This window comes from Sorex fumeus, unplaced genomic scaffold (assembly GCF_029834395.1).
Source record: "Sorex fumeus unplaced genomic scaffold, SorFum_2.1 ptg000006l, whole genome shotgun sequence".
Classification (NCBI taxonomy): Eukaryota; Metazoa; Chordata; class Mammalia; order Eulipotyphla; family Soricidae; genus Sorex; species Sorex fumeus.
Genome location: NW_026606063.1, coordinates 6680538 through 6705481, shown reverse-complemented (window position 1 = coordinate 6705481; position 24944 = coordinate 6680538). Strand labels below are relative to the sequence as shown.

The following is a 24944-nucleotide window of genomic DNA, read 5'->3' as shown; positions in this document are numbered from 1 at the left end:
TTTTCCGCTGCTAACCCAGGGGTGGCTTGTTCTCCCCCAGCAACCGCACCCCACATGGCCGTGAGGGACGCAGGGGACAGACAGGCTGAGCAGGCGACTTCCAGGGGATAAAGGACAGTTTTTCCCTGTGACTGCAGTAAGACGGACTCTCGCAGGCCTGGTCCCCGGGTCATGAGGTCAGAAAGTCTCTCTGGGGTACCCAGAGATGTCTCGAGTACAGAGGGGGTCAGGCGGACACAGAGAACCTGCTCCCAGACCTGGACTTATGGAGGGTCACTTCCCGGGAGAGACAGACCTCAGATTTTCAGTTGAGATCCGGGTCTGATTCTGTTTGCACAGCCTATGGGCGGTGGCCCAGAGTGACAGCCCTGTCCCAGCTGTGTCTCTGACCCTCTGCACCCACTGCCAACCCACTGAGCCACTCGGAAAGAATCCAGGGCACGGGGAAAACTCAAGAGCCACCTTTATTGGCGTCCACAAAAGCTCCTGTCACCTGGAGGGTCAGCCCTGGTGCAGAGGGGTCGGGGACACTTTCCCCTCTGGCCTCTCGTGGGACGGAGGAAAATGTCCTCCCGCCCGTCCCTTCCGGCTCCTGGTGCGCCTGGGGGAAGGCGGGCCAGGACAGGAACTGGACAGTGCTGACAGCAGGCAGGGCTCCAGGATCCCGCTGGGGTCGACACCTTTGTCTCCGTGCTCTAGTGCTCCTGTCCGGGGGTTGTCCCACTGCCCGCTCAGAGGCTTGGTGGGGGCGGCATCTGCAGTGTCTGCTGGGGGTGCCCCGAGGGGGACCCTCAGGAGCTGCCCGTGTCCCAGTGCTGGCTCAGGACCGAGGTCTCGCACGGGTTGACCACCACTTCCCGGTTGTGCTCCGAGGCCAGGGGGTCGGTGTCCAGGCACAGCTGGGAAGCCTTGTTCTCCAGGTGGGAGCCCGACTTGGTCCATTGCTGGGGAGATGGAGGGAGGAGGGAGGAGGGAGGGAGGGAAGGAGAGAGAGAAAGAGAAAGAGAAAGAGAGAGAGAGAGAGAGAGAGAGAGAGAGAGAGAGAGAGAGAGAGATGAGCCCGGCTCTAGTGTAGCACGTCTGAGGCTGTCACCGAGACATCACAGGCACCAAGGGGACAGAATTGCACTGAGATGCTCTGCCAGGTAGTGTGTGTGTGTGTGTGTGTGTATGTGTGTGTGTGTGTGTGTGTGTGTATGCGCGCACGTGTGTGTAAGTGGGATAAAAATAAAATAAAAACGTAAAAGCCAAATCAGTATGTTTGCTGGAAACACTCATCAGGTGGCAATAATTTTCCAAGCATCAGGCCAAGAATGTGGGACAAGTCGGTCATACGTACCTCAATCATGGCCAGCACTTGTCTCTCCCCTACTCAGCACCCAGCAGCTGGGAGAGTGCTTCCAGTGTCCTCCCCTGCCTGCCTCCCAGGACAAAAGCAGTGACAGAGTCCACCTCAGCAAGGTGCTCTAAAGGGCCAGGCCAGCTGCACCCGTCAGGGAGCTGCCTCGATTTGCTTCTCGGTGATGGAGAGAAGCTCAGAGAGGGTTGTTCACTTGCCCTGGGCCACACAGCCTGACAGGCACTAAACCCATACTTGAACCTGGGTTTCCAGGCCAGTGCTGGTGAGCCAACGCCTGCGGGCACTGCCCTAGGCCCACCTGGGCGTCTGCCCGAGGCCCTGCCGCAGGATCCCAGGAGGGCGGGAGCAAGGCTGGCCAGCTCAGGACCAGCATGCAGGTGTCCACAGCTGCTGACCATGGCCAACGCCAACTGGATGAGGCCAGAGACGGCCTCAGATGCCCCCTCTCCCCGCGGGGCCCCTGCACCTACCTGCCTGTCGTCGCCCGTCCTGCAGAGCTGCAGCAGCACGGGGGCGCCGGGGAAGAGGCCGACGACCGTCAGACACAGGCTGTCCTGCAGGATCTGGTGGGTGTAGGTGAAGGCCCAGATCTGCAGGAGGAGCACGGGGCGGGGCGGGGGGGGCAGCATCAGGAGGCTTCTCGGAGTCAGCATTCGGCAGTGCACCCTGGACCCCCTGCCTGGTTTGGGGCTCTGGGTGGGGGTGGTCCTCGCAGGCATGAGCATCTCTGGGACAATGCCATGCACAGACACGGAGTCACACCTCCATCCCCACAGAAATTTCTGCCCCGGCTGTCCTCCAAGGTCAGGCCTGAGGAGGGGAAAGGGTCAGGCAGGGCCGCAGAGGCTCCGGCCGCCCCTTAGACAGGCCCTTGATATGGAAAATAGGCTGCGGGTCCAGTCCCGGCGTGGAAAGGAGATGGGGTTCATGCTGCACCTCATTACCCAGCCCCACGGTCTGCAGTGAACCGTGGACGTGCATCTTAGAATGAAGTCCCGTAATGAGCTCATGATGGCCACGACACAGTGCGCTGCCTCTCGGATGTGAAGAGCATCAACTGATCAAACATGGGAGCTGGGAGGGCTCCCGGTCTGGGCAAGCTCAGTCGGGCATTCCTCTTTTAAGAGAAGGGGCTGAGGGTGGACACGTGTGGGCGTGTGTGCGTATGTAGGTATGTGTGCATGCGAGTACATGTGTGCATGTGTGTGCATATGTAGGTGTGTGCATGTGTGTGTGTGCATTGTAAGTATGGGTGCATGCTTGTATGTGTGTGTGCATGTGTAGATGTGTGCATGTGTGCATGTGTAGGTGTGTTGTGCATGTGTAAGTATGGGTGCATGCTTGCATGTGTGTGTGTGCATGTGTGAATGTGTGTGTATGTGCATGAAGGGGCAGAGTTCTTCTGATAAGAGCTGCCTGCTCACTCCGCTTCCCGAAAGACGATGGACAGGCAACTCTTTGTCAGAACCCTGAGAAGAACTCCTCATGGGAAGGACCATGCTCCTCCCCGCCCCACCCCAGGGAAAGCTGAGCAGGGATGGAAGCCCCTGCATTAAGGAGACATTCATTAGCTGTGCTTTCCCGGCATGGAAATCATTCACCATTTCCCGGAGGAGGACCTGGTGCTCTGGCCTCCTGCGGAGAGGGGAGGAAGGGGGGGGATCGGAGAGCCCTGGGCTGGGGCAGAAGCACGCAGGGGGTATTGGCTTTCCCCCTGCGGCCTTGATGAATGGTTGATTCAAGAAATCTGGGCGTCCAAATGCACTCCGGAAGCAGAGGGGCCTGCTCAGGCCAGCCTGACCTCTGCTCCGGAGTGCTGGAAATTGCGGCAGCCTCCATTGGGGAACGGCAAAGACAGTCCCCAGCCCCAGTGCATGCAGACACAGCCGGAACCACAGGAGGTAATCCAGAGGCCTTCCTGAGGGCAGTGCGGACCGCTTAGAACTGGCTTGGCTCTCCTGGCTGAAGGCCTCTGAGCAGGCAGTCCAGGGGCTCCTTCGGTAGGACCCGGTGAGACTCACTTCTGAGGTCCTGCATTTCTAGCTCCTTCCGTCCGTGCCTCCATGTTGTGAGGACACGCTTAAGTATGTGACTACAACCCCCACTGTCTGACATTCGGGGCTGGACTTGGTGGGGTCCTGGTCATGCGCACTCCTGAACCTTGCAAACTGGAATGAGGCATTTAACTTTGCACCTGGGGCCCCGGTGTGATAAGTGAAAGTTCTGGAGGGCGGGGCCCCGTCAGACCCTACGGGTAAGACCTCCAGGTTGACAGCTTCAGCATGGACCAGCAAGGAGCTTCCTGAAGGGTGGGAAGGACAGGGCAGGAGTAGGAAGGTAGGTAAGTGGGTTGGGACTAGCAGACAGAGGGGACAGGTGAGGAGTGGGCTGGCTGGGGGCGGGGACAGGGCTGTGACCAGAGCTGCAGGACACCGTAGCCTGAGTCTCCTTTCAGTTCTGAGGACGCCTGAGTGTCCGCCCCACCTGGGGAGGGCCATTGGGCTGCAGAACGCAGGGCTGCTGGGACCCAGCTCGGAGCCACTTCCTTTGGCTTTTTCTTTTTTAGAAAATGAAAGAAAGTGTGACTGTCTTTATGTTCAGGACATGCAAGGAAGACTGATTTTGCACGAGCAACTCAGGAGAGCTGCTCCGAGGGAAAGGTGTGTGGAGTTTGGAAAGAGCTCCTCTAAGTGTGGGAGTGGGTATTCCCCGGCAGGCCCTGCTGCCCAGGAAAAGCGGCCTCGGGTGGGTGGAGCTCTCTCCCACACTGGGGCTGACATTACCTTCGGCAGCAGGCATGGGATTCTGGGAACTGTCTAAGTCGCTGATGTGCTTTCAGTCCAGGGCGCGGGGAGATAGCACAGCGGGGAAGGAGCTTGCCTGGCATGCAGCAGACCCCAGTTTGAGCCCTGTCATCACTCAGGGTCCCCCGAGTATCGCCAAGAGTGATCTCTGAGCACAGAGTCAAAAATAAGTCCCGAGCACCACAGGGCGTGACCTCCAAACAAAACCAAAGATCCCTAATCCATCGAAAAGCCCAAGTGGACATCAGCGGGGTGGGACCCTGGACCCCCACCTTCCTGGGCTGATCTCAGCCCTGTGCACATGGCCATCCCGCCTGTCCATGGCCTACCTTCCTCGCTGGCCCCAGCAGTGCCTTTGGAGACCCTTGCTTCGAGCTGGGATCTACCAGCCAAGCCCCCATTCAATGAGTCCTCTGGTCAGTTCCTGCCCCTTCCCTGAGCCAGGAGAGTGGGGGGGCAGGACAGGGCCGAGTTGGGCAGGGAAGGGTGTCCAGCGCTGGAGGGAAAGGTCTGGACAGGAGATCCAGGTGCAAAACTCAGCTGCATACCAGCTTCAGGGCACTCGTACCCTCCCCGCCTGAGGTCAAAACCCACCTGCTCCCTTGGGAAGGGATGGGACGTGCCCCCACACATCCCCCCGCCAACCCCAAGCTGTTCTTCCTCTCCCGGGTGGCCAGGACCCCTCCTTGTCTCCCCCGCCTCCCCCCCCCACACACCCTTGCTCAGCACCTTCCGGGGCACCCCCTTTCCCAGGCACAGAAGGAAGCTAAGCTGGCCGACTTGCTCATTTCGGCACGAGTGATCTTGGGCGGAAACCTTGAAGCCTTCACCCCCGCCTTTCCTCTCTCCCCCAGCGAGCACGGCGGGGCATCAACACCAGTTGACAGAATGAATGAATGAATGAATGAATGAACGCAATCCTAAATGAAGATCCTAGATGAAGACACAGTCCCTCAAACAGAGGTGGCCGTCCTTGCTGGGGACAGGGAACCATCTTCAGGAGCAGCGTGAGGGTGAGAGAACCTCTGAGAACATTCCTTGGAGGTGAGGGCTGGGGGGTGGGGGGAGCGAGTGAGTAAGCAGGCAGAAAGCATAGGACCTGCTGCCTGCAGGGAAGGGGGAGTCCGAGGGCCCAACAGAGCTGGACTGGCCGGCAGAGCAGCCGTCTCCAGCGTGGAGGACGGTGACCTGCCATCTACAGGGTGTGAGGTGCCAGAAGACCTTCTGAGGAGGTTCTCGTGGTTCGCCCAGATCTGGGATAGGCAGAGAGAGGTCAGAGAACAGGCTGTGCGGACAGAGAGGGGACAGACAGGGGTCCTGACTGGTTCAGGGCAGTGGATGGAGGTGCTGGGTGACCCCTGGGGCCAGGCTACTTGTGTGTGTGTGTGTGTGTGTGTGTGTGTGTGTGTGTGTGTGTGATCTGTTGATCTCTCGCCCTGTTGACCCTGTGGAGGCCGGGTTCATCTCTCACCTGGGCCTTGGCGTCCTGGCCTGGGGTCTGGATGCAGGGGCTCAGCCGGAGGTCAGGCAGCTGCTGGCCGTCCTGCATCTGGGCCTCTAGGCATTTCTGCCTCTGCCGGATAAGGCCCTTCTGGATGGAGGCGTCAGTGGGCACCCTGGATGAGAGCCACAGGAGACATAAGCCAGTGCCCCCGGGGCTGGTGCCACTGGTGGCAGAGGCAGGGGGTCGGTTGGGCAGGGGTGGCGAGGTGGCCGGAGCTGGTGTTTTGGACCAACCGGCTGAGTGACCATGACCTGCAACTGACCTGCACAGATGCAGCCTGGGGGAGGCGAGTGGCCCCGGTGAGGACCTCCAGGCCCTCCCCTCACAGCACTGGGCAGGACTGCGGTAGCTCAGTCCGAGGGTCTGTGCCCCTCCCCCTCCTCCTCCTCCCGGTCCGTCCAGGGCAGCTGCTGTCACACAAGTACCTGAGCTCAGGGTAGACGTTCTCCAGGTACCACTTAAAGGAACTGCAGCGCAGATTCCTGCGTAAGTCAACTCTGCTCTCGATGCTGCGGCAAGAGACAAAACACAGCTGGGGCAAGGCCAGAAGCGCCAAGACCCCCGTGGTCTTTGGATCGGCCTGAAAGGAACCAACCTGGACAGAGCGTGAGCCCCGCAGACCGAACCCGGGAAACCCAGGAACCCTGCCCACGCCACCACCACCACGCAGTGGGCTGGCTTTAACTTGAAAATGGAATTTGGGGAACTCTCCTTTCCATTAAAAATGAAACACTGAGCATGGGACTAATAATTCATTGCTGGGGGTCTGGGGTTCTTGGCCACTAATGTTGTTTGGGTTCTGCAGTTGAGATGCCCCCCAATTGTCCTCCACCCCCAGGAATGCGCCCCTTGGGGCCGCACATGGAGCCCGGGCAGGTGGGGCTCTTCCGATGTTTACTGAGCACCCACTGCGTGCCACAGGACGGGAGATGGCGGGAGCTTGCAAGCATCTGAGACAGGAAGGAGACGAGTGATGGCGGCCCTTGGTGGGTATGGGGGCTCACAGGGGCTGGGCGGGCACCTTGGCTGTGCACCTGCCCTTGCTCGTCAGGTTGGTGGCGGGCAGGGAGGGGCAGCTGCAGCTGGTGCCTGGAAGGAAAAGTAGATGCGATGCAGACCTGTGATGCTCAGCCAGTATGGTCCCATACGGCCCCCGGGACATCCAAGGGGCCACAGGGGGAAACCGGGGAATTGCGGGGGAGGGCACAGGAAGGAAAGGGGCAGGGCTGGAAAAAATTGCGCTAGACCAATCAGAAAGGGGGTTCCCAGCAGAGGCGGGGGGCCATCCCAGGGGAGAGTATGTGTGTGGGGACAGCCCAGGGCTGAGTGTATGTGTTTGTGTGTGTGTGGGGGCAGGCCAGGGGCTGAGTGTGTGTGTGGGGGGACAGCCCAGGGTGATTGTGTGTGTGGGGACAGCCTAGGGGTGAGTGTGTGGAGACAGCCCAGGGACTGAGTGTGTGTTTGTGGGGACAGCCCAGAGGGTCAGTGTGTGTGTGGGTGGGGGGCAGCCCAGAGGCTGAGTGCGTGTGTGTGCGTGTGGAGACAGTCCAGGGGATGAATGTGTGTGGGGGGACGTGCCGGGGCTGAGAAGAGTCGTTCGTCACAGCAACCTAGCAGGGAGCTGAAGTGTGAAGGAGCACTGTGGGCCTGTGCTTGAGCATCTGTGCATGTGTATCCGTGACTCCATGTGTGTTGCATGAGTGCATGTCACAAATCTGTGCACACACAACACAACACACAAATGCATGCACACGTACGTGAGACTATGTGTGTGTGTGGGAGTATGTGAGAGCACTGTGTGTGCATGTGTGTCTGGGGCTCTGTGAGCACAAGTGTGGCCCTGAGTGCACATGAATACGCATATACATTTCTGTGTAGACACGTATGTGTGCATGTTTCGTAAGTGTATATACATGTGTGAGAATGTGTATGCGTGTGCATATGTGTGAGCCTGGTTAAATGCACGAGTGTGTACATGTGTGTATGAATGTGAGGACTTACATGTGTATGCAGGAGTGCTTGAGCCTGGGTGTATTGTGGTTGTATGCAGCTCACAATATGTGTTGTATTGTGACTGCACACACGTGAGTGTGGGTGTGTGTGTGTGTGTATGTACAACATGCTTAAGTCCACACATTTGTCCATGCATGAGCATATATGAGCACACACATGTGTGCCCATAAGCTTGTGCATGTGAATGTATAAATGTGTGTACATGGATGCGTGAGTGTCAGGGCATGTGCTTATGTACGAACGGTATATAAGGGCACACATGCATGACCATAAGCATGTGTGAGTGCCCACATGTGTACCCATGACTGCGCATAAGTGTATGTGTGTGTGTGTGAGTCTGTGCGAGCATGCACAGGTGCGTATATAATGTATCTGTGTATGTGTGTATTTGAGTGCATGTGTGCATGGGTGTGCGTGTGCGTGTGTGCAGTGACCATGTGGGAGAACTGCAGCGTGAGAGATGAAGACGCAGACAGGAGAGAGTCGGAGAGTTTGGGCATGGAGGAGCGATGGTGGCTGACTCATGTTCTCACAGTGTGTGGGTCTCAGGCCAGGCTGCCGGCAGGAGGCAGAGACCCGGTGCTGGAGGTATTTTCAGGTGGGCAGAAAGAGAGGCGGGGCAGGTCTGCATGTCCCCAGCTGCCCGGGTGCCAGAGCCCAGCCCAGCCCCGCTCGGCCCATTCCTCCTACTCCCCTCACAGATGTGTGGCCCAACCCCCTCAGGACTCCGGAATCGGCATCGAGCACAGCTCCTCACCCACGCCCAGGCCCTGGGAACAGGAAGGATGTCCCATGACGCCATAGGTGACATCACTCTGCCAAATGCAGGCTGTGCGGGGGACGGGACCCAAGGGTGTGAATGAGGTCCTTCCCCCAGAGCTGGTGCATGTCCAGACACAGGCAGCAGAGGGGGTGCTGTCTTCCTGCCTCTCCTGGGTACCCGTGGAGCTGACTGCAGGGCTGAGGGAGGAGGGTGCGCTCAGGATGGGCAGAGCAGGAGCAACCCAGAGCCTGGAGATGCCCTGCAGTGCTGCAGGGTGGCAGCCCGGAGGAGTGGCCGGAGTCCGAGGGGTAACGGGGAGGGGAGGCCTCCAAGGGAGTGGGCTGCAGGGGAGGGGCAGAACCCCCCTCACAGCCAGCGGCTGCCTCTGGAAAGCTGGGCATGGGGCCGGTGTGAGCACCACGGGGAGCACAGCTGTGACGGGAAAGAGTGTTTTCTGGTTTCCATCCCGGTTCTCCAGGCTTGGGTGCTGATGGGGACCTTGCAGTGGAGATTGGCCATCATGAGGAGGAAGGGGTCACGTGGTTCCCCAGGGACGAAACCAACTCCCCAAGGGAGGGGCACTCCCAAGGGGGAAGGTTCTTGCCTGGCTTGTGGCTGATGTGGGTTTGATCCGGGTTTGACCCCTGGGCACTGTGTGACCAGACCAGGCTGTTCCGCGGGGGGGGGGGGGGGGGGGGGAGGGGAGAGGACAGTGCGCCCTGAGCCCACCCCATGGGGCACTTACTTCCCAAATGGCTTCTCCACGGCGAAGGGCCGGGCCGCGTAGTAGTACTGTTTGTACTCGTCCATCCACACTTCTGCTGTCCGCTTTGTGTTCCTGGGGGTGTCGGGAGGGGTCTCACAGGAGGCCTCCAGTTCAAACACAGTTCCCGGGGAGGGGGACACCTCCAGCCAGCAACACCACCCTTCCGAGGCGACAAAGCCCCGGGTCACCCCCACACGAGCACCCAAAGGGGCCTGTACCCCCAAGATCTTAACGCTGATGACAAGTTCTTCCCCCATAGGAAAAAAAACCCAGAAGTTAGAGCAGAAAGAAAGGGAGCTTCAGAAGCTCTCTCTCAAAAACAAACAATTAGACCCTCTAAATCACCCCCAAACAAAGAACCAGGAGGCGGTGGTGGACTGTATCCTCAGATAGCTGGAAGGTGAAGGAGTGCACACGGGGGGGGGGTCTCCACACACACACATGGCCCCCGGCCCCCGATGTAGGGTACGAGAATTAAGCCACCCAGCCTTGGCCAGCCGTGGCCACTCAGTGCTTTGTGACCATTTTAATGGGATGTTGCAAAGGCAGGCAGAGAGCAGGAGCCTGGAGCACCCACAATTACAGGCGGGTCCCCAGGAAAGCCAACGAGAACATGCCCTGTCACGTGGAGCATCACAGGCCAGGAGGGACAGCACCTATGTAAGGAACCCTTGGGTCCCGTTTCAAAGGGCGTCCTCCCCCCCCCCCCACCCCACAGTATGCTACTGTTTGCAGCAGAAGCCCCAAGAGAGAAGAGAGAGAGAGAAAGAGAGAGAGAGGAGAGAGAAGAGAAAGAGAGAAGAGAGAGAAGAAAGAGGGAGAGAGAGAGGAGAGAGACAGGAGAGGGAGAGAGAGAAGAGAGAGGAAATTGAGAAGGAGAGAGAGAGAGGAGAGTGGAGAGAGAGAGAAGGAGAGAAGAGAGAAGAGAGAGGAAAGAGAGAGAAAGAGAGAGAGAGAGAGAAAGCACAAGGATCTAGAATGAGCAAGGCCCCTATGAGACCCGGGAAACGGGCCCACGTTTCTATGCCCCCCAGAGCCTGAGGCCCACAGGTGGCAGGCGGGAGGCTCACAGGGCCAAGATGCAAAGACTGGAATGTTCTGGAGCCTCAGGCTCCACCCTCGCTCCCAGGAGCAGGGGTGGGGGGTGCGCTGTGATGCCAGGACACAGCCTCCCTGGACCCTCTCACTTTCCCTTGTCAGAGCCCGGAGGGAGGGAGGGGCTTCGTGCTCGCATCTGCTGCAGTTTCCACTCCGTGGCCTGCTGGGGGCCTCTGTCTCCCCCCAATCCCCCCGCAATGCTGTGTCCACTTTCTCAACCCTCAGAGCCGTTCCTCTCCTGGGGGACAGAGCACACAAGGAGACCCCAAGAGAAGGAGACCCCCAAAAAGGCGCTTTGCTCCCCTTCCCCAGGAGACCCAGCTGATAGGGACAGGGGCTGAGACCAGGAGCGAGCGTGAGGGTCAGAGAAAAGGGGAGTGGCAGGAGAAAAGGATGAGGAGGGGTCACAGGAATTTTCTGGAAAGGGGAGAGTGAAGGGTGAGGGGAGGTAGTGTGAGAATGGGGAGGGGGGCTGGGAGGGGGAATGAAGGGTCCCAGGGTCCCTGCCCCTCTGCCCTGCCCTGGACAGGAGAGGCGAGTCCTGGGGAGAGCAGTTGGGCTAGTAGTTCTCCTCGAACCCAGGTCAAGTGGCCTTCCCTGGCGCAGCCCAGGAGTACCCCAACCCCCGAGCCCAGCCCTGGGACCAGAACCTCCTGAGACCACAGCTTGTCCTCTGGAGAAGCAAGTCACGCAGTGACCGAGGGGGCACCGGGCCCCCTGCGGGCCCCCTGGGACCCCGTCGCGCACTCACTTGATGTAGGTGTTGGTGTTCCCGTCCGGGAAGTCGTAGGGGTGCTTCTTGCGGAAGACGTGTCCCACTCGGCTGCAGGGCACGATCTCCATGCTGCCCCCACACATCCACGTGCGGAACGAGAGCTCTACAAGACAGGGGCCCGGGGAGGGGGCAGCTTTGGGGCGCCAGGTCCACTGAAGCCAGGATGCTCTGCCTCAGTTTCCTCACCTGTCACTGAGAACAGGAAGCACTCAGCCCCGGGAGAGTGGAGTCTGAGAATGAGGGAATAGAGGTTCACCCCCTAGATTGTACCCCCCGTGGAGGGACATTCGGGGGTCACCCGGGGTTTGGGACCAGGAGGTCCTCTGAGATATGTCTTCCTGGAAGTGGGAGGTGGGGAGAAAAAAAAAGCTGTCTCAGCCTTTGGGAAGATGCTACCCTGGAGCCCAGGAGAACAGACGAGAACTTCCTGATGGCCCCAGTCCAGACGCCAAGGGCAGGGGTGTCCATGCCCCGACAGGCGGGCAGATGCACAGTCGGGATGCCACAGACAGGCCTGCGTTCCTGTGATCCCTAGATGAGGCAGCTGGGTCCCACTGGGCGACAGCCCACCTGTCTGTGGGTCCCGGAGCAGAGCCTGGGGAAGGGACCTGGCGGAGCACAGAGCTGGGGGCTCAGCTTTGTTCCAATTCACGTGGTGCGTACATGAAGGTAATTTCTTCTTCTTAACCTTGCCCTGGTCCCCACTAGCCCCCACCCCCTGCCCCTCACAGAACCATAAAGCTGGGGGCACAAAGATTCTGACTCCCTGATGCACAGGCCTGTCAGAGGGACGCGTCTCTTCTAGCTGCTGGCACACAGTCCCTGCTTCCCATGTCTGTCCCCCGCCTCCTGCAGGCAGCCCTCCGTGTGGGGGCACAGCTGGGGGAGGGAGGTTGCGGGGAGCACCTGCCCTGACCGACACTGCTGACCTCCAGGGCAGTAGACCAGACCCGGGCACCCGCAGTCTCTGCCCAGGTCTCTGGGAAAGTCCTGGACTCTAAGGTCATGGGCGGTTGACACCCTAAAGTGCCCCAGAAACACAAGGCCGAGGGGCTGCCAGGGGTGCTTCCATGTCACCGCTTCCTCAAGCGAAGGGGAAGGAGTCAAAAGCCCCAGCATGGAGCTTAGGGTTTGGGGCTTCTGCAGTCTCCTTGCTCACCCAGGAAGTCCATGAATTCTGAGAGCCACATGCCAGCCACCCTGTCACCGCTCCCTGGTGAGAGCCGTGCCCCTTCCCGGCACAGAGCCAGGCTATACACATCCAACTGACGAACAGTCAAGAACTGCAGCTGCCAGGAAGGGGCAAACAGCGCTTCTCGGGAGATGAGAGTGGGCCGCATGGCTCACCTGGGGGGTACAAAAAACCTGGGGGTGGGCTGTAAAGCATCCCTCTCACACCCCCCCTGGCTTAACCCCCTACCTGTAAAACACCAAATGAGAATGCACCTGCCACAGAGGTGGGAGGCGGGGTGATGGGGTAGTGGGAGGGAGACTGGGACCATTGGTGGTGGAGAATGGGCACTGGTGGAGGGAGGGGTACTGGATCATTGTATGACTGAAACGTGAGCATGAAAGTTTGTAAGTCTATAACTGCACCTCACGGTGATTCATTAAAAAACATATTTTAAAAAATATTTAATTAAAAAACACCAAATGACACAGAACCTGAAATGAGATGGCCCCTTGATTTGCAAGCCGATGTCCACCAAAGGCCCATGTGTTGGGGTTGGAGGAGCAAGGGCAGGGGGCATACAGCTCCTAAGCAGAGCACACGCCTGACAGGCACTAACCCCTGGCTCTGTCCCTAACACTGCATGGCCTCCCAGTGTGTGTGTGGTGGCCCCCAGGCCCTGACACATGAGCAGAGCAGGCAGTGCTGCAGGTTGGGCCCCAACAGGACTCTTCTAAGCAATGCGCAGCCGAGTGCCCAGGTGGCTGCAGACAGAGTGTTTTCAGTCACCCGACAGGGAGAGTCTTATGGACAGAGCACGCTGGGGGGTGGGGGGCATGTCACACCCTACCGAGATGAGGGATTCCTCAACCCAGGAGCCCAAAAACAGAGGGGTGGGTTATGGAGGTGTGCATAGACACAACGGAATAGTGAATTATGGAGGTGTGATATAGACACAATGGAATAGTGAGTTATGGAAGTGTGGTATATAGACACAATGGAATAGTGAATTATGGAGCTGTTGTATCTAGACACAACAGAATAGTGAGTTATGGAGGTGTGGTACACAGACAGTAATAGTGAATTATGAGGTGTGGTATACAAAAAAAATGAAGTATGAATTATGAAGTTGTGGTACACAGACACAGTGGAGTAGGAAATTACGAAGGTATGATATATGAACATTATGGAATACTACGCAGCCACAAAGAAGGATGAAATCTTGCATTTAGCTGCAATTTAGGTGTTGCTAGAGGCTATGTTAAGTGAAGTAAATCAGAAGAAGGACAAGAACCAGATGGTCCTGCTTATCTGTGACATATAGAAGGATAGCAGGGGAGTAGAACGCAAGGCGTCAATCAAGGGGAGCATACCCAGCTGGCCACTGACCCTAGATCACAGAGTGTGGATAACAGGGGAGGGAAGAAACAGAGCGGATAGTAAGAAGAGATGAACTGGAGGGAACAGGGAGGGTCAGTCAGTGGCCCAGGCACACTGGGGGTGTAGAGTGTAGGATACATGCACATCTAAACTGAAGACTCAACAAGAAGATCCAAACCACTACCACCAACTTAAAATGTGTCCGTCGAAGGGGCAGGCTTCAGGGTAGAGGGGAACTGATTCTGGTGGTAAGATCAGTGCTGGAACATTGTGGGCATGAAGCTCAACTCTGAACAACTCTGCAAATGACTTAATAGTTCATAAAAATATATATCGTCACAGGGAGCTTGCCAGGCTCTGCCGCACGGGCAAGATGCTCTCGGTAGCTTGCCGGGCTCTCCGAGAGGAGCAGAAGAATCGAACCTGGGTTGGCCGGGCTGGTTGCGTGCAAGGCAAACTCCCTACCGCTGTGCACTAGCTGGTACAGTGGTAGGGTGTTTGCCTTGCGTGCAGCTAGCCCGGCTGAGGTGGGTTCGATTCCTCTGCCCCTCTTGGAGAGCCCGGCAAGCTACCAAGAGTATCTCGCCCTCACAGCAAAGCCTGGCAAGCTACCCGTGACATATTCAATATGCCAAACACAGTAACAACAAGTCTCACAATGGAGATGTTACTGGGCCCGCTCGAGCAAATCGATGAATAACGGGAGGACAATATTGCAATAAATATTGCAAAAATATATATTAAAAATGACACCCCCTAATCCCCCGCCCCGGATTCCACCAATGGGAGAAGCCCCAGCACAACACGGGTCCCCAGGGTACAGGAAGTTCAGAGCATGGATGATTCTGCCCCCAAAGTGATCTCTGTTCCCTCTCCCCGGCAATTCCTGGGCTCCAAGTTCCCCCTCTACCTGTGCTGGTGCAGGCAGACCTGCCCTCAGCCCACCCCAAGAACCTATTCTAGGTCCTGGTCTTGGGATGGGGGCTGGTCTGGCGGCTGCATACTGGGGGTTTGGGCATCTCGGCCCTCGAGGCAGGAGCTGGGCTCTGCTGATGGATTTCTGGACACGGCCCAGTTGGGGAGGACTGATGCTGTGGGTCAGGCCTACAGCCATAAATTTCCAGGAAATAACTCTCAGTGATTGAGGAAGAAAGCCATAAACACTCAGGAGGAGAGATGGAGGGAACAGCCACAGCGGAGAACCATGCCCTGAGTCTGGTCAGGGAGAGTACCCACATGTGCCCTAGGGGACAGAGGGTGGGCTGTGTCTATGCACCCCCGCCCCCCCACACACTGTGATTTAGCCAACACCCAGCCTTCCTGGGTAGTGGGGTCTGAGCACCCCAGTCCCTGCCCTGGAGCCCAGATTCTACTCTGAGTCACTCCTGCTGCAGGAAGGGAAGGAATCAGCCGCCCCCGGTGCCCAGATGGTGACTGGGCGTCCTGGGTCCAGGCATGCCAGCAGCTGGATGGAAAGGCAGGTGGTCTGTGCTTTCTCTGAAGCTGCCAACCTCAGCCACGCTGGGCAGCTGGGCCCTCTCTGTTGGCACGGACCTGGATCTGTAACTCAGGCTCTGCTCTCTGTCCAGAAATCACAGACCTGGGTGGGGGGGCTGAAGCTTGACCTCACATCCTACTCATGAACCCAGTGCTCATGCTGGGTGCAAGAAGCAGCGACAGGGCCTGGAGAAATAGCACAGCGGGTAGGGCGTTTACTTTGCACGCAGCCGACCTGGGTTCAATTCCCGGCATCCCATATGGTCCCTTGAGCACCGCCAGGAGTAACTCTTGAGTGCAGAGCCAGAAGTAACCCCTGTGCATCGCCGGGTATGACCCAAAAAAGCAAAAAAATAAAATAAAAAAATAAAAAGGGAAAGAAATGTGGGCTGCTTGAGTCTTGGGAATAAATTTAAAAAAACAAACAAACAAACAAAAAGAAGTATGACAAATGTTCCCGGGACACTCAGTTCTCTTCCCGCTCCTCCGCACCCCTATACTCTCTCCAACCCTACCCGAGTGCCAGCCTGTCCCGAGGCCGGGGAGACACTTCCTCTTGCATCTTCCTGGCGGTGCCTCTTGATTCTCCTCTGGATTCTCCATGGAAGTGAATCCCCCTCTTCCTTCCTGCCCACCCCCGCCCCCCACCACCGCTGCTGCCCGGTGGCCTTCCCCATGCCATGCATGCAATGCAGCCCAGCAAAGGGACCCCGGGGACTCACCGAAGTTCTCCCCGCCCCAGATGTCCATGTCCATGTCATACTTCCCCAAGAACGCGAACCAGTTCCTGTCCACCACGAAGAGCCCCCCAGCAATGACGGGGGTCCTGTGCATTCGAAAGGGAGAGGAAAATGTCACTGAGCACAGGGGGCCGATGTTAAGCCAAGGACTCCCCCTGCAGAACCACTAAAGGGTGCACATTCTTGCAGCATCAGCATATTTGGGCCCACTGGTCCTGGACCTCCTGATCTGGTGGACACAGACCCATGCACCCAGGCAGCACCTCACAACTCACTCAGAACCCCACTCTTTGAGGCTCCACTTACATCTACCAAAATGGGTTGTTAGGTACCTTAAAAATATGTAGTTCTACCCCATTCCTCTCCCCCCACCCCGAATCCTACAATGTGCCCTTGTAGGGAGCTAGGGTCTTCATCAAGATAATAAAGTGGAAGTAGAGACACTCCCCCCCCCCCCCAAGCCAAGATGACAGCTATCTTCTGAAAAAAAAAAGAGAAAGAGAGAAATCTAGGGCCAAGAGATGATTTCCCAGGCCGAGCTCAGGCTTTGCATGTGGGAGAAGCAGGTTCCATGCTCTGCGCTCAGAATCAGGAACACTGCTGGATGGGGCCCCGAACAGCCACAACAGAAGCAAAATAGAAAGGGGAAAGCTAGAAACACTGCCCTCAGAACAACACGGGATGTGGAGGGGGTGCCCAGCGGCCCAGGACAGTGGGGAAGGCAAGGTGTGGAGTGAGAATTCAACATGGACTCAAGCAAAGGAACAGGTTGAACCCAACGCTCTAACCCTCAGGCTCTATGGAAACTGCTGGTGATTGGAGAAAAGGCGGCAGGTGGGACAGTGACAATTTGCCCTCCACACGCATAAGCAAATTATATCGTGAACATCAAAATAAAGGGGAGTTTTAATCGTTGATGTCAAGAGAGGGGTGCGGCAGGGTGATACCATTTCACCAAAACTCTTCAGTGCCACCCTCGAGAACATCATGCGACGACTGGAATGGGAAGGAATGGGAGTGAAGATAGATGGTCGGCAACTACACCACCTCCGCTTTGCTGATGACATCGTTTTAATAACACCAAACATCAGCCAAGCGGCACAAATGCTGGCCGACTTTGACCGTGAGTGTGGAAAGGTAGGACTACAGCTGAATCTTACGAAGACAATGTTTATGAGAAACAGCCTTGTTCCTGACGCCCCATTCGCTCTCAATGGAACGACCATCTCCGAATGCAACAGCTATGTGTACCTAGGTCGAGAGGTCAACATGACAAATGACCTGGCACCCGAGCTGCGCAGGAGGAAGAGAGCGGCTTGGAACGCCTTCAAGAACGTCGAAGAAATAGCTAAGAGGACGAAGAACCTCCGGCTCCGGGCACATCTCTTTGATTCCACTGTTCTTCCTGCATTAACATATGCCTCAGAGACCTGGGCCCTACGCAAACAAGATGAGAACGCCATTCAGGTCTCCCAAAGAAGAATAGAAAGAGCTATGCTTGGAATATCACGTTTCACTCAAATGAGAGAACGAATCCGGAGTTCTGACATCCGTCGACGATCAAGGATCAGGGACGCTGTCTCATATGCCAAGGTGTCGAAAATCAGATGGGCTGGTCACGTAATGAGATTTAAAGACGACCGTTGGACTAGAGCTGTTACTGATTGGATTCCACGGGATGTCAAGAGACCGCGTGGCCGCCCACCTACCAGATGGTCAGACTTCTTTGTCAAGATCATGAACGATCGGTTTGAGGCCCTCCATGTTCCCGGAGCGAAGAGATGCCATTGGGCTACACTAGCACGCGACAGGGACAAATGGAGACGTTACTGGCGCCCGCTCGAGCAAATCGCCGACTAACGGGAAGTTAAGTGATTAAGTGATTTAATTTTCTTCTAAAAGGGAAATCCAGGGGCTGGAGTGATAGCAGCAGGTAGGGTGTTTGCCTTGCATGCGACTGACCCGGGTTCGATTCCCAGCATCCCATATGGTCCCCTGAGCACCGCCAGGAGTAATTCCTGAGTGTAGAGCCAGGAGTTACCCCTGAGCATTGCTGGGTGTGACCCAAAAAGAAAAAAAAAGGGAAAAAAAAAAGGAAATCCAGGGGCCAGGAGACAGCATGAGGAGGTGACCCAGCACGTTACTAGCAGTTTGATCCCTGTCACCACATGGTCCCCCGGGCACTGCTGGGTGCAGCCTTGGGTCCCCCCAGTACTGGCCCTTGCACCAAGCTGGACCCAGATGGCTGAGAATCACTGGTCAGGCCAGAATCACTGCGTGCTGCTTTGGAGGTTCAAAAAGGGGATAGATCTAGCATGAACATGCAGAGGCGGGTGGTGAGGAGAGAGAGAGAGAGAGAGAGAGAGAGAGAGAGAGAGAGAGAGAGAGAGAGAGAGAGAGAGAGAGAGAGAGAGACGTGCTACCACCCTGCAGGGCGGAAACCAGCCCTGTTCACACCTCCAGCCTCCAGAACCGTGTCAGGACTCGCGCCAGACACTTCCCAGCCCCTTGAAGATCCTGACCCGGCTACCTCTGAGTCCCCGTGGGGACTGGCTGGAAGGACACAGCCCAGGGCTGTATGGAGGAGGCGGCTGGGGGCTCAGGCGACCTCCTGCCCCCGTGTAAACAGAGCAGTGGGCCGACTGCAGCCCAGCGACTCAGAGACCCTGCCTGAAGCCACAACCACCTCTCACCCCACCGGTTGAAGGCTGCAGAAGGCCCCGGCCCTGAAGGTGGAAACCTCCTTAATCTGCCCAACGTGGAGCTGGCGGGAGACTGGGACATGGTCCAAGTGGTCAGAGCATGTGTCCTGCCTGGGGGAGCCCAGGAGTTCCATCCGGGCACTGAGAAACCCCTCCATGGCCAGGGTGAACCGAGGCCTGAGTGCATCTCCCTGCAACAAGCAGAGCTTGAAAACAACAACAGCCGGGGCTGGCTTGGCAGAGCCGTCTCAGGTCCCACAATTCCAGGGGCGTCTTCCCTGGCAGGGGGCAGCACTGGCTAGGGATGGGTCCCGGCTCTGCCCCGACTTACCTAATGGGCTCAGTGGGGTTCAGGCGCCGAGCCTTCTGCTCTGGGGACAGCTGCTCCCACTGGAAGTGGAGGCTCCAGTCGAACCCTGGAACACAGCACACGGAGCAGGACCCTGGGCTCATGGGCTCAAGGCATGTCCCCACAGGACGTCCACTCTCCCTGTCCACCCTCCTCCCGCCTCTCCGGGCCTGGGGATGGGGGGTCAGGGGGCGAAGTAGGGAGGGACAATCAGATGGGATGGGACCCCAGGGTGGGGGCAGGATGGATGGCTGGGCAGGGTGGCCCTTGGCCAGGAGCCCCAGAGAGAGAATCAGAGGGGTTCTGGGAGGCTGAATCACTGGGGGTCACTCAGCAAAGGGTGCTGGGGAGTCCAGCCAGCACCCACTGCTGGGTCCAGCACACCCACCCACACCCTGACTTCCGCTTCCGTGGGTCAGGGTTCCCCCCAGAGCGACTGGCCCTGCACAGTGGCCCCCAGCAGGGAGGAGGCTGGCTCGTGGGGCAGGTCACTCACCTCCCCGGAGCTCCGAGGCAGACTCAATGTAGCTGAAGGTGTCCAGGTTGATGATGTCGATGACAGGGCACACCACCCGCCTGCTGTCCTGGGGTCACAGACGCCCGCACTCAGAGCAGCCGGGTCACCCCAGAACCTGCCCGTGCACCCCCCGTCCCCCACTCTCTCCTTCGTGTCCTGCCTCTGGTCTCTGCCCGGGACCCCGGGAGGAGGAGACACGTCTGGAGAACCCCAGACTGCCCGCCCCCGAAAGGGCATGCGAGGAGACGAGGGCTTTGGAGGATCTCACCCCCAGGAGACTGGGCACAGTCAGCGAGGAACCACAAATAGACGTTTCGAAGCCAAGCCCGCCCTCGCCCGCAGGTGGGACCACCCAGCTTTTCCACTCACTTTCACCTCGGACCCAGGAGCCCAGGTAAGTGGATGAGGAGCACCTGTGCGGTCAGCTGTCCCCCAGACCCCTGACTTCAGTGTCCCCCAGCCCCTGACCTCTGCTGTCCCCCAGCCCCTGACCTGAGCTGTCCCCCAGCCCCTGACCTCAGCTGTCCCCTAGTCCCTGACCTCAGCTGTCCCCTAGTCCCTGACCTCAGCTGTCCCTCAGTCCCTGACCTCAGCTGTCCCCCAGTCCCTGACCTCAGCTGTCCCCCAGTCCCTGACCTCTGCTGTCCCCCAGTCCCTGACCTCAGCTGTCCTCCAGTCCCTGACCTCTGCTGTCCTTCAGTCCCTGACCTCAGCTATCCCCCAGTCCCTGAGTTCAGAGTTCCCTAGACCCTGAATTCACTGTCCCTGGTCCCTGACCTCTGCTGTTACCCAGTTCCTGAGCTCAGCTGTCCCTGAGTCCCTGACCTCAGCTGTCCCCCAGTTCCTGACCTCTGCTGTCCCCCAGTTCCTGAGCTCAGCTGTCCCCCAGTTCCCGCACTTTGCTGTTGCCAGGTCCCTAAGCTCAGCTGTCCCCACCGACAAACCTTCACATCTACACCTGCAGCTCGACCTTGTCTCACTCCTGGTGCCACCATCGCTGTCAAGATTCTCCACGCCTCAGCCCCCTCCCTGCAAAGTGCTCCCTTCCCTTCCCTCAGCTCCCCACTCCTGCTGACAGAAGCCTCGCACCCCGCCCCCACACGCTGCCGTAGAAGCTTCACCTCCGCCCACCACCCAGCTGGCATCCTGCCAATCCTGAGGGGGTTTGTTTGAGCATTTCCCGCCCCTGCCCGGCCACCTGCCTGCAGACCAGGAGGGGCTCCAAGCCACCACCCCACAGCTCTGGTTCATACCCCCTGCCCACCGTGTGTGGCAACCAGGACCACTGGGAAGTTGGTAGGAACTTTTAAAAAAATTATTATTATTATTTTTTTTGCCTTTTGAGTCACACCCAGCGATGCCCAGGAGTTATTCCTGACTCTGAACTCAGGGATTACTCCTGGTGGTGCTCGGAGGACCAAATGGGATGCTGGGGATCGAACCTGGGTTGGCTGCGTGCAAAGCAAATGCCCTACTATCGCTCCAGCCCCTGTAAGAACTTTTAAGCCTGTGGGCCCCCATGGGTGATCTGAGAAGCCATGCTTGGGCACCCACAGCAAGTAGAAGCCCAGTGGCTGGGGTCCCGAGGATCTGTTGACCCTGGCAGCAGCCTCTACTCCTTCTCTGGGGCGTGGGCAAGGTCCTCTTTACTCTGGAGCCATTTAAATCCTGACTTCAATCTCCCCCAGAGCCTTTGACTTTAGCTCAGACCCACCAATGGTCTAGTTGCTCCAGCCCACGGTTTATTTCATGACTCGTCCCTCCTTTGTGACATGATGAGGAACTTGGAGGGCCACGTGGAATAAAACTTCCTATCTGGCATCTCCACAGCCCACGTGGCACCAGTCCCCACGGCCATTCCTGGGGCTGCTCTGGGATGGGGGTCACAGCCCTCCTTCACAAACATACCCAAGACCACGGGCCCTTTATTCTAAACTGTTCTCCGAAGTTCGGAGACTAAACTTTGTGGGTTGTGCAAAGTCCTCGCTCTGCCTCTTTGTTGAGTATGGTGGGTAGGTTGGTAGGGGTCAGGGGGCTCTGCATCCCCCATTAAGACCTGTTGTGTTGGAAGCATACCTGGGCCCAGGGGTTCTTGCTCCATGCCTGCTCCCAGGAAGAATGTCAGGGGATCAGATTTTGGGAGCTTGGTCTACACCACAAGCCTATGGTGGCCATATGCTCTAGAGGCGGGCCATGCATCTCTGGGAAGGTCTGTGAGGGGTCACCACATCTGAGACTGCCCTCCAGGGATACACCACCCACCATGCCCCAGAGGGTGGGACTTCCTGTCTGGCAGCCATCTGCCTGGGATGGCAGGTAGGTGGTGGAGAGGCAGGGGGCTCCCCTCTCCTTCCAGTGACCCATGGACTCTCAGGGTGGTCTTGGAACCTTCCATCACCTCAGTCGCAGTCCTGTTTTATTTTCACCTATCCTCAAGATTTGGAAGCTCAAATGCAAAGACATTGATAGTTGCTAAATGGTGGCTTCTCCTGGGCACCAGGGTAGACTCCCTGGGTTGGGCTTGCCCTGAGGTGTTCTGTCCTTTGGTGTGGAAGGTGGGGGGTGGATCACTGCCCAGTGTCTCGGGGCACAACATCTGCTTGTTCTCCAGCCCTCGGCCCATTGCAGACTCTGAAACAGGTCGGCTACTTCCTGTCCATGGCCAGCAGCAGAGCAAGGGTGGCCGTCACGGCTGATGCTCCCTCCGGGAGGCTCAGGGCAGGGGCGCCCACTGTCTCCTTACTAGGGAGGCTCCTCACCTGGACAGAGTTAGGCCCATCGGAGATCACACCCCCTCCCCCCCCCACCCCAAATCCAAGCAGGAATCCCCCAGCCCACTCTTGCGCGGGACCAATGACAGAGGCTGAACCAGGAAAAGGGACTGTGAACCCAGCAGGGACAGTCTGGGTGCCTGCCTCTTCCTTCTCCAACCCAAACAGTTCCTGCCACCCTGCAGGGCCCACGCGGTGCCAGTGTTAGGGCCAGGGTGCGATTGTCCGGGCAGTGCATGGCGCCTAAGTATGGCCCCGGGAGGCCCTTGTGTCCACTCAGCACTGCCCAGTGGCCTCCTCACTAAAGTCGAATAAAGTAGCGTGAGGAGCAGTAAACGGAGACGGTCCCAGTGTTGTGCGTCCTGGTTCCTGAGTGGCGCAGAGGTGGGCAGACGAAGCTCTCTAGTGGGGGGGTGGATGGGCGAGTGGGGGCTTCGAGCAGGAGGGGAAGGGGGGTGGGAGGAGACACTGGGGTCCTCTGGCTCTGCCATCGAGGACATCTGCGCCTTCAAGTCAACGTGCGCCTTCCGAGGAGCCGTTTTCATGCAGTCAAGGTGTGGTCCTTGGCCAAGTCCCACCCCCCAAAAATAAGTAAAACAGGGCATCCGGAAGGAGCCTCCAGGAAGGCAGGCGAAAAGTCAGGACGCGTCAGCAAGCCAATTTCCCACGTCCATTTCTACCCAGTAAACGCTACTGGGACTTCTTCACATGGTCCGAGAAATATCTTAGAGATGCTCTTAAAAGTCTGGGCACTGGTGGAGGGATGGGTATTTGATCATTGTATAATTGAAACCCAAGCACAAAATTTGTAAGTCTACAACTGTACCTCACAGTGTCTCACTAATAAAAAAAATAAAAGTCTTTCCTACTAAAGGAGCATGTAAATCAGGAGGGATAAAAGCTGCCTGTGCTTAAACCAACCAACCAACCAACCAACCAACCAAGGCCGGCCCGGTGCTGATTTCAAGGCTTCCCACAGAATTGCAGGGACGAGGAGGGAAGCACGGAGGATGTTTTCCATGTGGAAAACACCAGATGCCGACACAGGCCCAGCCTGCCTCATCTTTCTATTTTGAAACCCTGCCCCCCCCGCCCCCCCCCCCACCCCACACGCACGTGTACGCATACACACACACACTTTCTCTCTCTCTCTCTCTCTCTCTCTCCAATGATAGCACCCACGTTTTACTCTGACACAAGATACATCTGAGCACACGTGGAGAGTGGGACTCACACCTGCCTCTCACACCCACGGCTCAACCTGCAGCCCTGACCCTGCGTGGGTCAGCGGAACACTGGTGCACTCAGCTCACACTGACGGCTCTTCAGGGAGGTGGGGGACAGTTTTTGGTGTGCAGAGTTGGAGCGTGGCCAACAGCAGCACCCACAGGGGACTGAGATGGGGGTTCCTGGATCTGAGATCTGTGGAGGGCAAAGGGGGTAGAACAAAGCCCTTTCCAAGGGGGCCATCTGAGCCGGACTCAAAACCAGGGCAGAGGGAAGACTGTTCTAGGGAAGACTCCTTTGAGGACACAGTCAGTCTGGGGGGTCCGTCCAGGTCAGAACACCCCCCCCCACACACACACACACACCAGGCTTCAGCAATTCTGTTTCCTGGCACACCCAGCTGAGAGCTGAAGGCAGGGCGGGACTCAGGAAAATGGAGCGTTGGGTTCACCATAGAAGGGCAGAGCTGCTCTCATCGGCAGGAGAGCAGGGTGCTTGGGGCACCCTGGAAAACGGTCTTTCACTTCAAGAGGGGTAATAGACCCTGAGAAGGAGACCCAGCAGGCTCTGGAGTAATGTCAGCATCGAGGCAGTAAGGAATTTAGGCCTCTCTACCCAGTCACTAATTCTGCTGCTTCCTTTTTTTCCAAAAGGCATTCCTAGGGACTCTCTCTCTTTTCTTTTCTTTTTTCTTTTTTTTGGGGGGGGGGGTCATACCTGGCGATGCTCAGGGGTTACTCCTGGCTTTGCACTCAGGAATCACGCCTAGTGGGGGATGATATGGAATGCTGGGAATCGAACCCGGGTCAGCTGTGTGCAAGGCAAAAGCCCTGCCCGCTGTGCTATTGCTCCAGTCCCTCCTCGGGACTGGAACTTTCTACCATCTGGTAGAAAGCGTTCTGGACAGTTCTCTCTGGGGATAGCCAGGTCAGGTCCCCACTGGGCCCACTGCTATTTCCAGGGTGCCCTGGCCAGGCTGTGCCCCCTCAGGTCTCACTTTCTTTTTTTTTTTCCCCCGCTTTTTGGGTCACACCTAGTGATGCACAGGGTTACTCCTGGCTTTGCACTTAGGAATCACTCCTGGCGGTGCTTCGGGGACCATATGGGATGCTGGGAATCGAACCCGGGTTGGCTGTGTACAAGGCCAATGCCCTACCCGCCGTGCTATCTATCTCTCCAGCCCCAGCTCTCGCATTCTGAACCGGGGCTACGTTGATCTCTCTGTTTGGAGAAACCGGGGAAGTAGCCACGGGGAGGAAGGTGGGTATGTGGCCGAGTTGGGGATGGGGGAACCAGGCCTCCTGGGCCTCACTCACCTCCTGGACCCTGTGCAGGAGCGGCTGCAGCCAGTTCCTGTTCACTTCACAGTGACTGTCCAGGAAGGTCAGCGTGCTGCCCTTGGCCACATCTGTGCCCCGGACCCGGGACCGGACCAGACCTGCAGGAGGTACACAGGGCCAAGTGTTGGGATGCTGAGTGTCCTGCATCCCCCTCACGCCCAAACACA

At 57.7% G+C, this 24944-nt stretch overlaps 1 protein-coding gene across 1 annotated transcript in view; it reads right to left on the bottom strand.

Annotated features, from left to right (window-relative positions):
* Nucleotides 1-773: 773 nt before the first annotated feature.
* Nucleotides 774-24944, bottom strand: part of GALNT14 (polypeptide N-acetylgalactosaminyltransferase 14) — a 145713-nt gene continuing 121542 nt past the window's right edge. Inside the window, exons 6-15 of the mRNA XM_056124408.1 lie at nucleotides 24754-24875; nucleotides 19419-19506; nucleotides 18905-18989; nucleotides 15854-15957; nucleotides 11060-11186; nucleotides 9190-9282; nucleotides 6094-6177; nucleotides 5636-5780; nucleotides 1831-1950; nucleotides 774-944 (exon numbers count right to left, since the gene is read on the bottom strand). Coding sequence (XP_055980383.1) covers nucleotides 792-944; nucleotides 1831-1950; nucleotides 5636-5780; nucleotides 6094-6177; nucleotides 9190-9282; nucleotides 11060-11186; nucleotides 15854-15957; nucleotides 18905-18989; nucleotides 19419-19506; nucleotides 24754-24875 — 1121 coding nt within the window. The 3' untranslated portion in view covers nucleotides 774-791. The remainder of the gene's footprint in view (nucleotides 945-1830; nucleotides 1951-5635; nucleotides 5781-6093; nucleotides 6178-9189; nucleotides 9283-11059; nucleotides 11187-15853; nucleotides 15958-18904; nucleotides 18990-19418; nucleotides 19507-24753; nucleotides 24876-24944) is intronic.